This window comes from Oncorhynchus kisutch, linkage group LG9 (genome assembly GCF_002021735.2).
Source record: "Oncorhynchus kisutch isolate 150728-3 linkage group LG9, Okis_V2, whole genome shotgun sequence".
NCBI lineage: Eukaryota > Metazoa > Chordata > Actinopteri > Salmoniformes > Salmonidae > Oncorhynchus > Oncorhynchus kisutch.
In genome coordinates, this window is record NC_034182.2 from 43,863,614 (window position 1) to 43,877,809 (window position 14,196).

The window sequence follows — 14,196 nt, forward strand, 5'->3', positions numbered from 1 at the left end:
GCTGAATACAACAGGTGTAGTAGACCTCACAGTGAAATGATGAATACAACAGGTGTAGTAGACCTCACAGTGAAATGCTGAATACAACAGGTGTAGGTAGACCTTACAGTGAAATGCTGAATACAACAGGTGTAGTAGACCTTACAGTGAAATGCTGAATACAACAGGTGTAGTAGACCTCACAGTGAAATGCTGAATACAACAGGTGTAGTAGACCTCACAGTGAAATGCTGAATACAACAGGTGTAGGTAGACCTCACAGTGAAATGATGAATACAACAGGTGTAGTAGACCTCACAGTGAAATGATGAATACAACAGGTGTAGTAGACCTCACAGTGAAATGATGAATACAACAGGTGTAGTAGACCTCACAGTGAAATGATGAATACAACAGGTGTAGTAGACCTCACAGTGAAATGATGAATACAACAGGTGTAGGTAGACCTCACAGTGAAATGATGAATACAACAGGTGTAGTAGACCTCACAGTGAAATGCTGAATACAACAGGTGTAGTAGACCTCACAGTGAAATGCTGAATACAACAGGTGTAGTAGACCTCACAGTGAAATGCTGAATACAACAGGTGTAGGTAGACCTCACAGTGAAATGATGAATACAACAGGTGTAGGTAGACCTCACAGTGAAATGATGAATACAACAGGTGTAGTAGACCTCACAGTGAAATGATGAATACAACAGGTGTAGTAGACCTCACAGTGAAATGCTGAATACAACAGGTGTAGTAGACCTCACAGTGAAATGCTGAATACAACAGGTGTAGTAGACCTCACAGTGAAATGATGAATACAACAGGTGTAGTAGACCTCACAGTGAAATGCTGAATACAACAGGTGTAGGTAGACCTCACAGTGAAATGATGAATACAACAGGTGTAGTAGACCTCACAGTGAAATGCTGAATACAACAGGTGTAGGTAGACCTCACAGTGAAATGATGAATACAACAGGTGTAGTAGACCTCACAGTGAAATGATGAATACAAAAGGTGTAGTAGACCTCACAGTGAAATGCTGAATACAACAGGTGTAGTAGACCTTACAGTGACATGCTGAATACAACAGGTGTAGTAGACCTTACAGTGAAATGCTGAATACAACAGGTGTAGTAGACCTTACAGTGAAATGCTGAATACAACAGGTGTAGTAGACCTTACAGTGAAATGCTGAATACAACAGGTGTAGTAGACCTCACAGTGAAATGATGAATACAACAGGTGTAGTAGACCTCACAGTGAAATGCTGAATACAACAGGTGTAGTAGACCTCACAGTGAAATGCTGAATACAACAGGTGTAGTAGACCTCACAGTGAAATGCTGAATACAACAGGTGTAGACCTCACAGTGAAATGCTGAATACAACAGGTGTAGTAGACCTCACAGTGAAATGCTGAATACAACAGGTATAGTAGACCTCACAGTGAAATGCTGAATACAACAGGTATAGTAGACCTCACAGTGAAATGATGAATACAACAGGTGTAGTAGACCTCACAGTGAAATGCTGAATACAACAGGTGTAGGTAGACCTTACAGTGAAATGCTGAATACAACAGGTGTAGTAGACCTCACAGTGAAATGATGAATACAACAGGTGTAGTAGACCTCACAGTGAAATGATGAATACAACAGGTGTAGTAGACCTCACAGTGAAATGCTGAATACAACAGGTGTAGTAGACCTTACAGTGAAATGCTGAATACAACAGGTGTAGTAGACCTTACAGTGAAATGCTGAATACAACAGGTGTAGTAGACCTTACAGTGAAATGCTGAATACAACAGGTGTAGTAGACCTCACAGTGAAATGATGAATACAACAGGTGTAGTAGACCTCACAGTGAAATGCTGAATACAACAGGTGTAGGTAGACCTTACAGTGAAATGCTGAATACAACAGGTGTAGTAGACCTTACAGTGAAATGCTGAATACAACAGGTGTAGTAGACCTCACAGTGAAATGCTGAATACAACAGGTGTAGTAGACCTTACAGTGAAATGCTGAATACAACAGGTGTAGTAGACCTCACAGTGAAATGCTGAATACAACAGGTGTAGTAGACCTCACAGTGAAATGATGAATACAACAGGTGTAGTAGACCTCACAGTGAAATGCTGAATACAACAGGTGTAGGTAGACCTTACAGTGAAATGCTGAATACAACAGGTGTAGTAGACCTTACAGTGAAATGCTGAATACAACAGGTGTAGTAGACCTCACAGTGAAATGCTGAATACAACAGGTGTAGTAGACCTCACAGTGAAATGCTGAATACAACAGGTGTAGGTAGACCTCACAGTGAAATGATGAATACAACAGGTGTAGTAGACCTCACAGTGAAATGATGAATACAACAGGTGTAGTAGACCTCACAGTGAAATGATGAATACAACAGGTGTAGTAGACCTCACAGTGAAATGATGAATACAACAGGTGTAGTAGACCTCACAGTGAAATGATGAATACAACAGGTGTAGTAGACCTCACAGTGAAATGATGAATACAACAGGTGTAGTAGACCTCACAGTGAAATGCTGAATACAACAGGTGTAGTAGACCTCACAGTGAAATGCTGAATACAACAGGTGTAGTAGACCTCACAGTGAAATGCTGAATACAACAGGTGTAGGTAGACCTCACAGTGAAATGATGAATACAACAGGTGTAGGTAGACCTCACAGTGAAATGATGAATACAACAGGTGTAGTAGACCTCACAGTGAAATGATGAATACAACAGGTGTAGTAGACCTTACAGTGACATGCTGAATACAACAGGTGTAGTAGACCTTACAGTGAAATGCTGAATACAACAGGTGTAGTAGACCTTACAGTGAAATGCTGAATACAACAGGTGTAGTAGACCTTACAGTGAAATGCTGAATACAACAGGTGTAGTAGACCTTACAGTGAAATGCTGAATACAACAGGTGTAGTAGACCTCACAGTGAAATGCTGAATACAACAGGTGTAGTAGACCTCACAGTGAAATGCTGAATACAACAGGTGTAGTAGACCTTACAGTGAAATGCTGAATACAACAGGTGTAGTAGACCTGACAGTGAAATGCTGAATACAACAGGTGTAGTAGACCTGACAGTGAAATGCTGAATACAACAGGTGTAGTAGACCTTACAGTGAAATGCTGAATACAACAGGTGTAGTAGACCTCACAGTGAAATGCTGAATACAACAGGTGTAGTAGATCTTACAGTGAAATGCTGAATACAACAGGTGTAGTAGACCTCACAGTGAAATGCTGAATACAACAGTTGTAGTAGACCTCACAGTGAAATGCTGAATACAACAGGTGTAGTAGACCTCACAGTGAAATGCTGAATACAACAGGTGTAGTAGACCTCACAGTGAAATGCTGAATACAACAGGTGTAGTAGACCTTACAGTGAAATGCTGAATACAACAGGTGTAGTAGACCTCACAGTGAAATGCTGAATACAACAGGTGTAGTAGACCTTACAGTGAAATGCTGAATACAACAGTTGTAGTAGACCTCACAGTGAAATGCTGAATACAACAGTTGTAGTAGACCTCACAGTGAAATGCTGAATACAACAGGTGTAGTAGACCTCACAGTGAAATGCTGAATACAACAGGTGTAGTAGACCTCACAGTGAAATGCTGAATACAACAGGTGTAGTAGACCTCACAGTGAAATGCTGAATACTAGACTATATACAGGGGGTACCGGTACAGAGTCAATGTGGAGGCTATATACAGGGGGTACCGGTACAGAGTCAATGTGGAGACTATATACAGGGGGTACCGGTACAGAGTCAATGTGGAGGCTATATACAGGGTGTACCGGTACAGAGTCAATGTGGAGGCTATATACAGGGGGTACCGGTACAGAGTCAATGTGGAGGCTATATACAGGGGGTACCGGTACAGAGTCAATGTAGAGACTATATACAGGGGGTACCGGTACAGAGTCAATGTGGAGACTATATACAGGGGTACCGGTACAGAGTCAATGTGGAGACTATATACAGGGGGTACCGGTACAGAGTCAATGTGGAGACTATATACAGGGGGTACCGGTACAGAGTCAATGTGGAGACTATATACAGGGGGTACCGGTACAGAGTCAATGTGGAGGCTATATACAGGGGGTACCGGTACAGAGTCAATGTGGAGGCTATATACAGGGGGTACCGGTACAGAGTCAATGTGCGGGGACACTGGTTAGTTGAGGTAATATGTACATGTAGGTAGCGTTACTATATAAGTGACTATGCATAGATGATAACAGAGAGTAGCAGCGGTGTAAAAAGGGGGGAGGGGGGGGCAAATAGACCGGGTGGCCATTTAATTAGGTGTTCTTGAGACTTATGGCTTGGGGGTAGAAGCCTTTTGGACCTAGACTTGGCGCTCCGGTACCGCTTGCCGTGCGGTAGCAGAGAGAACAGTTGGCTTGGGGGTAGAAGCCTTTTGGACCTAGACTTGGCGCTCCTGTACCGCTTGCCGTGCGGTAGCAGAGAGAACAGTTGGCTTGGGGGTAGAAGCCTTTTGGACCTAGACTTGGCGCTCCTGTACCGCTTGCCGTGCAAATTCTGTGACTGTAATGTTTACTGTTCATTTTTATTTTTTATTTCACTTTTGTTTATTATCTACTTCACTTGCTTTGGCAATGTTAACACGTTTCCCATGCTAATAAAGACTTTAAATCGAAATTGAATGAGATGAAAAGAGAGAGAGAAGAGAGGAGAGAGAGAGAGAGAAGAGAGACAGAGACAGAGAGAGAGAGAGACAGACAGAGAGAGACAGAGACAGAGAGAGAGAGAGAGAGAGAGAGAAACTTCTGTGAGTGTAATGTTTACTGTTAATTTTTTATTGTTTATTTCACTTTATATATTATCTACCTCACTTGCTTTGGCAATAAAGCCCTTTAATTGAATTGAGAGAGAGAGAGACAGAGACAGAGAGAGAGGTGGGGGGTTGTTACAATCAAGAGAAGAGAGAATACAGGGCGTATTCATTGCGGAAACTGTTTACCGAACGGAAGCAAACAGAGCAAAACGTGAGTGTCTATTGGACAAATTCATCTAGGTCCCGCCCCATTTCGTTCTGTTTGCTTCCGTTTTGCTACAGAATAGGCGTAATGAATACACCCCAGATCTAGCCCATTTCTTAGCGAAGGGAGTCATTTATAGTAACGTTACACGTTAGTCTAGACTTGTAAACAAGCAGATGTGTGATATTTACGAGATCTAGCTCACTTTACGTTAGCCAACGTTAACCTAGATGACGTGTTGATTACAAATGTCTGCAATAGGTGGTTAACTAGCGTTGATCTAAAAATAATAATAATAAAAATTTAAAAAAATCATATGATTACTAGCTAAGCAGCTATCAACCAAAACGTATGGAGAAGGACTGAATCCAAGGCGCATTTTTTTTATGTTGCCACACACCCTGTCGTAGTAGAATAATCTATCTAGATATTTTCAGGTTAAACACAACGACACATTGGGAACCGCTAGCTACCTAGCATTTAGCTTACGACCACGTTATGCATGCTGTCAATTCACCTGGTTGTAAACAGTAGCTAACATTAATTGTTTAGCTAACTAGCAAATAACACAGGCCGTTGTAAGCAGGAGCTAACCATATAAACGTTACCTGGGGTTGAAGTCCAGCCATATCTCCTGTTGTTATTGTAGCTAACTAGCTATCCGGCTCGCTAAACACACAACTCGACTTAGAAACTGACAGCTGCGCTGCCAACGTAAGAATTCCACTTACATTACGTAGTTTACGTAAGACAGCCTCATAGAAAAAGCGTAAAAAGGTGCTTGATCGATTTATTTTCATTTTATTTAACCTTTATTTAAACTAGACAAGTCAGTTAAGAACAAATTCTTATGTACAATGACATCATACCAAAAAGTATCCTGCCGGGACAGGGGGCTGGGATATTTATTATTATATATATAGGACAAAACACACTTCACGACAAGAGAGACACTACAAAAAGAGACAGTACAACATGGTACAAACATTATTGTGCACAGACAACAGCACAAGGGTCAAGAAGGTAGAGACAACACTACAGGATGTGAAGCAGCCACAAATATTTATCTCAATAAATACAATTTATTTGTCTTTTCAGTTGTGTTATTTGTAGTGCATGACACTATAATATGATACTATAATTATACCCTCCACCATAGTAACGTTAAGGATTTTATGCATCAAGAAGTTCAGTCTTATTTTGGGGGGTGAAACGGTCAATATTTACAAATGGAGTCAATCGATATCAAGTCTGATAAGCGTATTTCTGTTATCTGTCAATCAATAGTGTGAAAATAGGACACGTTGTTTTATTATGGCAATAAATGTACAACATGAGTAAAAGACAAGACAAAGATATCAATGTTTATTATCTGTTCTGTTTAGTATCTATTTCCCTTGCTTTGGTAATGTAAACATCGGTTTCCCATGGCAATAAAGCCCCTTGAATTGAAATGCTGTTGAATCGCATATTAGAAGTGAACAGTGTTGCCTCCAGTATTAGCGCCCCAATCTGAGATCAAACCAAGGATCCTCTTCACACATAAACTGCCTCCCACGAAGCATATTTACCTGTCGCTTCACGAAAGCCACGGCCTTCGCAGAGAGAGCAAAGGAAACAACAAATTCAAGGTCTCAGAGCGAGTGACGGCCCCGGTTGAAACTCTACTAGAGCGCACTGCTAACTAGCATTTCACACCGGTTACGTGTGTGTGTGAAAAACTTTGTCAGAATCTCCGGTTTCCAGTGAAACGTGATCAATAATCTATAAGTAAGTGATCTATAATAAATAATGAAGTGCTCAACACTAACGGTGGCTTGCTTTCAAGATGGCGCCCTTTCCCTGAGTGTTCTTCTACAGAGCACCATGGGCCCCGATCAAAAGTAGAGCACTGTATCAAATCAAATGTATTTATAAAGCCCTTTTTACATCAGCAGATGTCACAACGTGCTTATACAGAAACCAGTGCAGTGCAGATGTGGAAGAACGGTGGCTAGGAAAAAACTCCCTAGAAAGGCCGGAACCTAGGAAGAAAGCTAGAGAGGAACCAGGCTCTGGGTGAAAAACTCCCTAGAAAGGCAGGAACCTAGGAAGAAAGCTAGAGAGGAACCAGGCTCTGGGTGAAAAACTCCCTAGAAAGGCAGGAACCTAGGAAGAAAGCTAGAGAGGAACCAGGCTCTGGGTGAAAAACTCCCTAGAAAGGCAGGAACCTAGGAAGAAACCTAGAGAGGAACCAGGCTCTAGGGGAAAAAACACCCTAGAAAGGCTGGAACCTAGGAAGAAACCTAGACAGGAACCAGGCTCTAATGGGTGCTAAACACCTGCTTTTCTTCATCAATTTCAAATCAGGTGTGTAGTGTAGAGCCGAAACAAAATGTGCACCACTTTGGGTTCCCAGAACCAGGATTGACCTGTGTGTGTCTATGTTGGTCTCTCTGGCTGTCTGGCTGACTGTCTGGCTGTCTGTCTATTGATCATTGACACAACTGAAATGTCACCTTCGTCCCTGTTGGGTTAAATGCTGAAGACACAATTGAATTGAATGCATTCAGTTGTAGAACTGACTAGGTATCCACCTTTCCCTTGTAAAGGGCTCATATGGAGTTTAAAGCTGTCTCCACAAGGGGGAGCTCCTCCTCAGGTTTTTACGTTGGTTTGGTTTCCAACAGAGTCTACTGCTGCTCCAATAAAACAAAATAATATCTTTGTTTGTCTGAAAAAGAAGATATAGAAAAATAATATACTCTGGAGTCTGGAGACAGATGGACGGACAGACAGACAGATAGACGGACAGACAGACAGATAGACAGACAGACAGACGGACGGACGGACGGACGGACGGACGGACGGACGGACGGACGGACGGACGGACGGACGGACGGACGGACGGACGGACAGACAGACAGACGGATGGACAGATAGACGGACAGACGGACGGACAGACATACGGATGGACAGACAGACGGACAGACGGACGAATGGACAGACAGACAGATAGACGGACAGATGGACGAATGGATGGACAGACAGACAGACAGACAGACAGACAGACAGACAGACAGACAGACAGACAGACAGACAGACAGACAGACAGACAGACAGACAGACAGACAGACAGATGGACGGACAGACGGATGTGTCAGCGATTGGGTGCAGTGAGTGAAAGCGGAGTCAGGCGCAGGACACAGGTATGGAGTAATCCAACTGAGTTTACTCAAAGAATTAAGCAAAATTACAAATAGGAACATACAACTCTAACACAAACACAACCACTAGCGACATGAACAATCACGGACAGAACAGATATGTATGTCAGGTGGTAAAATAGGGAATGTAATGAGGGAATGTAAAGCAGGTGTGTGTGTAATCAGACAAAACAAAACGAAACAGAAAAATGGATCGTAGTGACTAGAAAGCCGAACAAGGAGAAGGGCCGACTTCAGAGGAAGTCGTGACAGAATGGATGGACAGACAGATGGATGGATAGACAGACAGGTGGATGGATGGACGGACATACGGATGGATAGACGGACAGACGGACGGAGGGATGGACAGATGGATGGACAGACAGATGGATGGACAGACAGATGGATGGACAGACAGATGGATGGATGGACAGACAGACAGACAGATGGATGGACAGACAGATGGACGGACAGACAGACAGACAGACATACGGATGGATGGACAGACAGACAGGCATATGGATGGATGGACAGACAGATGGACGGACAGACATACAGACGGACAGACAGACAAACAGACAGACGGATGGATGGACAGACAGACAGGCATATGGATGGATGGACAGACAGATGGACGGACGGACAGACAGACAGACAAACGGACAGACAGACAGACGGACAGATGGACAGACAGTCGGACAGACGGACAGACAGACAGACAGGTGATTTACCTGAAGACCAATATGTTAGTTGGAACTCTTGGATAATGGACAACAGAACAGTGTTTTGTGAATGATTGATCAAGTTGCGGAGGTAATACCTGCTTACTCAATCATTTCTTTGATGCCATTTTACTGGCAGAATGATAACTATGACCAAATCCAACTGCAGTCTTTCAACACAAGTCCAAAAACAACGTGTTTCCTCCTCCTTTTAAACAGAAAGAGTATGAACCAATTCTACCTGGGCAGTCCTGGGGTGTATTCATTAGTGCACACTGTATAAAATCATAACAAAACGCTTCCCAACTGAAAACATTTTGCAACAAAAACAAGAGTTTCTTATTCGACAAATGTAGGTCATGTAGGTCTCTCCTTGTTTGGCCCCGTTTGGTTCCACTTGGCCCCGTTTGGTCCCACTTGGCCCCGTTTGGTCCCACTTGGCCCCGTTTGGTCCCACTTGGCCCCGTTTAGCCCCGTTTGTCCCGTTTGGCCCCGTTTGGTCCCACTTGGCCCCGTTTGGCCCCGTTTGGTCCCGTTTGGCCCCGTTTGGTCCCACTTGGCCCCGTTTGGTCCCGTTTGGCCCCGTTTGGTCCCACTTGGCCCCATTTGGTCCCACTTGGCCCTGTTTGGTTCCACTTGGCCCCGTTTGGTCCCGTTTGGCCCCGTTTGGTCCCACTTGGCCCCGTTTGGTCCCACTTGGCCCCGTTTGGCCCCGTTTGGTCCCACTTGGCCCCGTTTGGTCCCACTTGGCCCGTTTGGCCCCGTATGGTCCCACTTGGCCCCGTTTGGTTCCACTTGGCCCCGTTTGGTCCCGTTTGGCCCCGTTTGGCCCCGTTTGGTCCCACTTGGCCCCGTTTGGTCCCGTTTGGCCCCGTTTGGTCCCACTTGGCCCCGTTTGGTCCCACTTGGCCCCGTTTGGTCCCGTTTGGCCCCGTTTGGTCCCACTTGGCCCCGTTTGGTTCCACTTGGCCCAGTTTGGTCCCGTTTGGCCCCGTTTGGTCCCACTTGGCCCCGTTTGGTCCCGTTTGGCCCCGTTTGGTCCCACTTGGCCCCGTTTGGTTCCACTTGGCCCCGTTTGGTCCCGTTTGGCCCCGTTTGGTCCCACTTGGCCCCGTTTGGTCCCATTTGGCCCCGTTTGGTCCAGTTTGGCCCCGTTTGGTCCCACTTGGCCCCGTTTGGTCCCGTTTGGCCCCGTTTGGTCCCACTTGGCCCCGTTTGGTCCCGTTTGGTCCTGTTTGGTTCCACTTGGCCCCGTTTGTCCCCGTTTGGTCCCACTTGGCCCCGTTTGGTCCCACTTGGTCCCGTTTGGTCCCACTTGGCCCCGTTTGGTCCCGTTTGGCCCCGTTTGGTCCCACTTGGCCCCGTTTGGTCCCACTTGGCCCCGTTCACTTGGCCCCATTTGGTCCCACTTTGCCCCTTTTGGTCCCACTTGGCCCCGTTTGGCCCCGTTTGGTCCCGCTTGGTCCCACTTTGCCCCTTTTGGTCCCACTTGGCCCCGTTTGGCCCCGTTTGGTCCCGCTTGGTCCCACTTGGCCCCGTTTGGTCCCACTTGGCCCCGTTTGGCCCCGTTTGGTCCCGCTTGGTCCCACTTTGCCCCTTTTGGTCCCACTTGGCCCCGTTTGGCCCCGTTTGGTCCCGCTTGGTCCCACTTGGCCCCGTTTGGTCCCACTTGGTCCCATTTGGCCCTGTTTGGTCCCACTTGGTCCCGTTTGGCCCCGTTTGGTCCCACTTGGTCCCGTTTGGCCCCATTTGGTCCCACTTGGTCCCGTTTGGCCCTGTTTGGTCCCACTTGGCCCCGTTTGGTCCCACTTGGCCCCGTTTGGTCCCACTTGGTCCCGTTTGGTCCTGTTTGGTCCTACTTGGTCCCACTTGGTCCTGTTTGGTCCCACTTGGTCCCGTTTGGCCCTGTTTGGTCCCGTTTTGTCCTGTTTGGGCCCGTTTGGTCCCGTTTGGTCCTGTTTGGTCCCACTTGGTCCTGTTTGTCCCTGTTTGGTCCCACTTGGCCCCGTTTGGTCCCACTTGGTCCCGTTTGGTCCCACTTGGTCCCGTTTGGTCCCACTTGGCCCCGTTTGGTCCCGTTTGGCCCCGTTTGGTCCCGTTTAGCAGTGGTGGAAAAAGTACTCAATTGTCATACTTCAGTAAAAGTAAAGACACCTTAATAGAAGATGACTCAGGTAAAAGTCAACCAGTAAAATACCACTTGAGAAAATACTACTTGGCTTTAAATCTACAGTAGTAAAGTGGTATAAAAAGTAATCAATCGTCATACTTGAGTAAACGTACAATGTAAAAGCTGTTCATCAAACTCCTGATATTAAGCAAACGAGACGGCACTATTTTCGTATTATTTTTAACCACGGACTGACAGGGGCCACACTCCAACACTCAGACATCATTTACAAACACAGTAGTTGTGTTTCGTGAGTCCCCCAGATCAGAGGCAGTAGGGACGACCAAGTGTTATCCTGACAGGTGCCGTAATTCTGTCCTCGCTGAGTGTTCAAAAAATGTAAATTACACTTTTAGGTGTCAGGGAAAATGTAGGGAATAAAAAGTACATTATTTTGTTTACGAATGTCGTGGATTTAAAAGTAAAAGTTGTCAAAAATGTTAAATAGTAAAGTAAAGTACAGATACCCAAAAACACCACTAAAGTAGTACTTTAAAAGTAAATTACGTAAGTACTATAAACCACTGCTGTTTGGTCCCGTTTGGTCCAGTTTGGTCCCGTTTGGTCCGGTTTACTTCTGTTTGGTTCCTAGTGAATACACAACAGGCTCAGGCTGAATGTCCTCTGTCGATCACGCAGTCCAAAGTGTGTGTTTGACATTTAGTGGGTGGAGGTATGATGGCCCCATCCAGGTAAACACCGTGATCAAACAAACCTGTTCTGTCAACTGGGTGACTACTCAGCTATCGGGAAATAACGACGATTGCCTTAAATCAATTGGAAGGGTAGAGAAATGCACGTACAGTACCAGTCAAAAGTTTGGACACACCTACTCATTCCAGGGTTTTTCTTTATTTTTACTATTTTCTACATTGTAGAACAATAGTGAAGATATCAGAAGTATGAATTTTTTCATTTAACTAGGCAAGCCAGTTAAGAATAAATTCTTATTTACAATGATAGCCGTTAACAGTGGGTTAATTAACTGCCTTGTTCAGGGGCAGAAAGACAGATTTTGATCTAGCAGCCTACGACATCAATACTATGAAATAACACATATGGAATCATGTAGGAACCAAAAAAGTGTTAAACAATACAAAATATGTTTTATTTTTTAGATTCATCAAAGTAGCCACCCTTTGCCTTGATGTGCGTGGCACTCTCTCAACCAGCTTCATGAGGTAGTCATCAGGATTTTTTTTTTTAACCTTTACTAGGCAAGTCAGTAAAGAACAAATTCTTATTTTCAATGACAGTGTAGGAACAGTGGGTTAACTGCCTGTTCAGGGGCAGAATGACAGATTTGTACCTTGCCAGCTCAGGGTTTTGAACTTGCAACCTTTCGACTGCAAGTCCAACACTCTAACCACTAGGCTACCCTGCTGCCCCAGGATTGCATTTCAATTAACAGGTGTGTGTTGTTAAAAGTTCATTTGTGGAATTTCTTTCCTTCTTAATAATTTGTTTTCAACAGGACAATGAGCCAACACACCTCCAGGATGTGTAAGGGCTATTTGACCAAGAAGGAGAGTGATGGAGTGCTGCATCAGATGACCCGGCCTCCACAATCACCGAACTGAACCCAACTGAGATGGTTTGGGATGAGTTGGACCACAGAGTGAAGGAAAAGCAGCCAACAAGTGCTTAGCATATGTGGGAACTACTTCAAGACTGTTGGGAAAGCATTCCAGGTGAAGCTGGTTGAGAGAATGAGTGTGCAAAGCTGTCATCAAGGCAAAGGGTGGCTACTTTGAAGAATCTCAAATATAAAATATATTTAGATTTGTTTAACACTTTTTTGGTTACTACATGATTCCATATGTGTTATTTCATAATATTGATGTTTTCACTATTATTCTACAATGTAGAAAATAGTAAAAATAAAGAAAACCCCTTGAATGAGTAGGTGTGTCCAAACTATGGACTGGTTCTGTATGTTTACATTTAATGCAATATGTATGCATGCTGTCTATGAGACATATCAACAAATTTTTTGTAACCTACTGTACTTCATGATCTTGCTAAGGTTCTGCTCCAGATTAGAGTCCATGGGGCGACATTCTGAAGTTTTGCTCCAAATTACACCATAGGGTGACATAATAAAGTTTTGCTCCAAATTAGAGACCATAGGATGACATAATAAAATTCTGTTCCAGATTAGAGCCCATAGGGTGAGATGACATTCGGACCACATTCATAGGTTTAAGGTCAGGTTTACATTCAACGTCCATAGTGGTTAAGTTTAGAATTGAGGGAGGGTACACTCCTAAACCAGTGGTTAGAGGGAACTTGATCGAGAGGGTGTGTGTGTGTGTGTGTGCGTGTGTGTGTGTGTGTGTGTGTGTGTGTGTGTGTGTGTGTGTGTGTGTGTGTGTGTGTGTGTGTGTGTGTGTGTGTGTGTGTGTGTGTGTGTTGTGTGTGTGTATGTGAGTGTGAGAGAGAGAGAGAGAGAGAGAGAGAGAGAGAGAGAGAGAGAGAGGGGGAGGTGCTTTAAACGTGGGACAGGTTTAAATACGTTTGTGCCCTCCACTGAAATCTGTTGATTTTCAAAGGCAGAAACTTTATTGAGACACCATCTAACGCGAACATGAAGTGGCTACTGCTACTCTGCCTGTGTGTCTATGCTGTCCGTTGTCAAGACGACTATGACGAATATGACACGGTAATGTATATAGATGGACAAGGAGGCTTTAAGCACAAGTTGAACTATACAGTAACAAAATTAGGAGTTCAGTATATTTTTTATATTGAATGGAATATTACTGACATTTTTGTCTTATTCTTATTGCTTGAATCTCTCTCTCTCTGTTTCCCTCTACACTTCTCTCTCTCTCTCTGTTTCCCTCTACACTTCTCTCTCTCTCTCTGTTTCCCTCTACACTTCTCTCTCTCTCTCTCTGTTTCCCTCTACACTTCTCTCTCTCTCTCTCTCTGTCTCTGTCTCTCTCTCTGTCTCTGTCTCTCTCTCTGTTTCCCTCTACACTTCTCTCTCTCTCTCTGTTTCCCTCTACACTTCTCTCTCTCTCTCTCTCTCTCTGTCTCTGTCTCTGTCTCTGTCTCTCTCTCT

General features: G+C 44.5%; 2 protein-coding genes across 6 annotated transcripts in view; both read right to left on the reverse strand.

Moving 5' to 3' along the window:
* The window catches only part of rnf175 (ring finger protein 175), a 46,383-nt gene extending 39,252 nt beyond the window's left edge, over window positions 1-7,131 (reverse strand). For 2 of the 5 annotated variants that reach the window (XR_004211079.1, XM_031832655.1), the window contains exon 1: window positions 5,661-7,130. Coding sequence is in view for 3 of the 5 variants with exons in the window: in XM_031832655.1 (XP_031688515.1) it covers window positions 5,661-5,681 (21 nt within the window). In the remaining 2 variants the exon portion in view is untranslated. Of the gene's footprint in view, window positions 1-5,660 lie in introns of all 5 variants that reach the window. The other 3 variants (XM_031832657.1, XM_031832658.1, XM_031832656.1) reach the window with 2 other exon arrangements.
* Window positions 7,132-7,242: 111 nt separating this feature from the next.
* LOC109883341 (spidroin-2-like) lies at window positions 7,243-11,974 on the reverse strand. The gene is made up of 2 exons (XM_031832659.1): window positions 8,969-11,974; window positions 7,243-7,765 (listed from the first exon to the last, which is right to left on the reverse strand). The coding sequence occupies exon 1, from the start codon at window positions 10,706-10,708 to the stop codon at window positions 9,317-9,319; it is 1,392 nt and encodes a 463-aa protein (XP_031688519.1). The 5' UTR covers window positions 10,709-11,974; the 3' UTR covers window positions 7,243-7,765; window positions 8,969-9,316.
* Window positions 11,975-14,196: the final 2,222 nt, after the last annotated feature.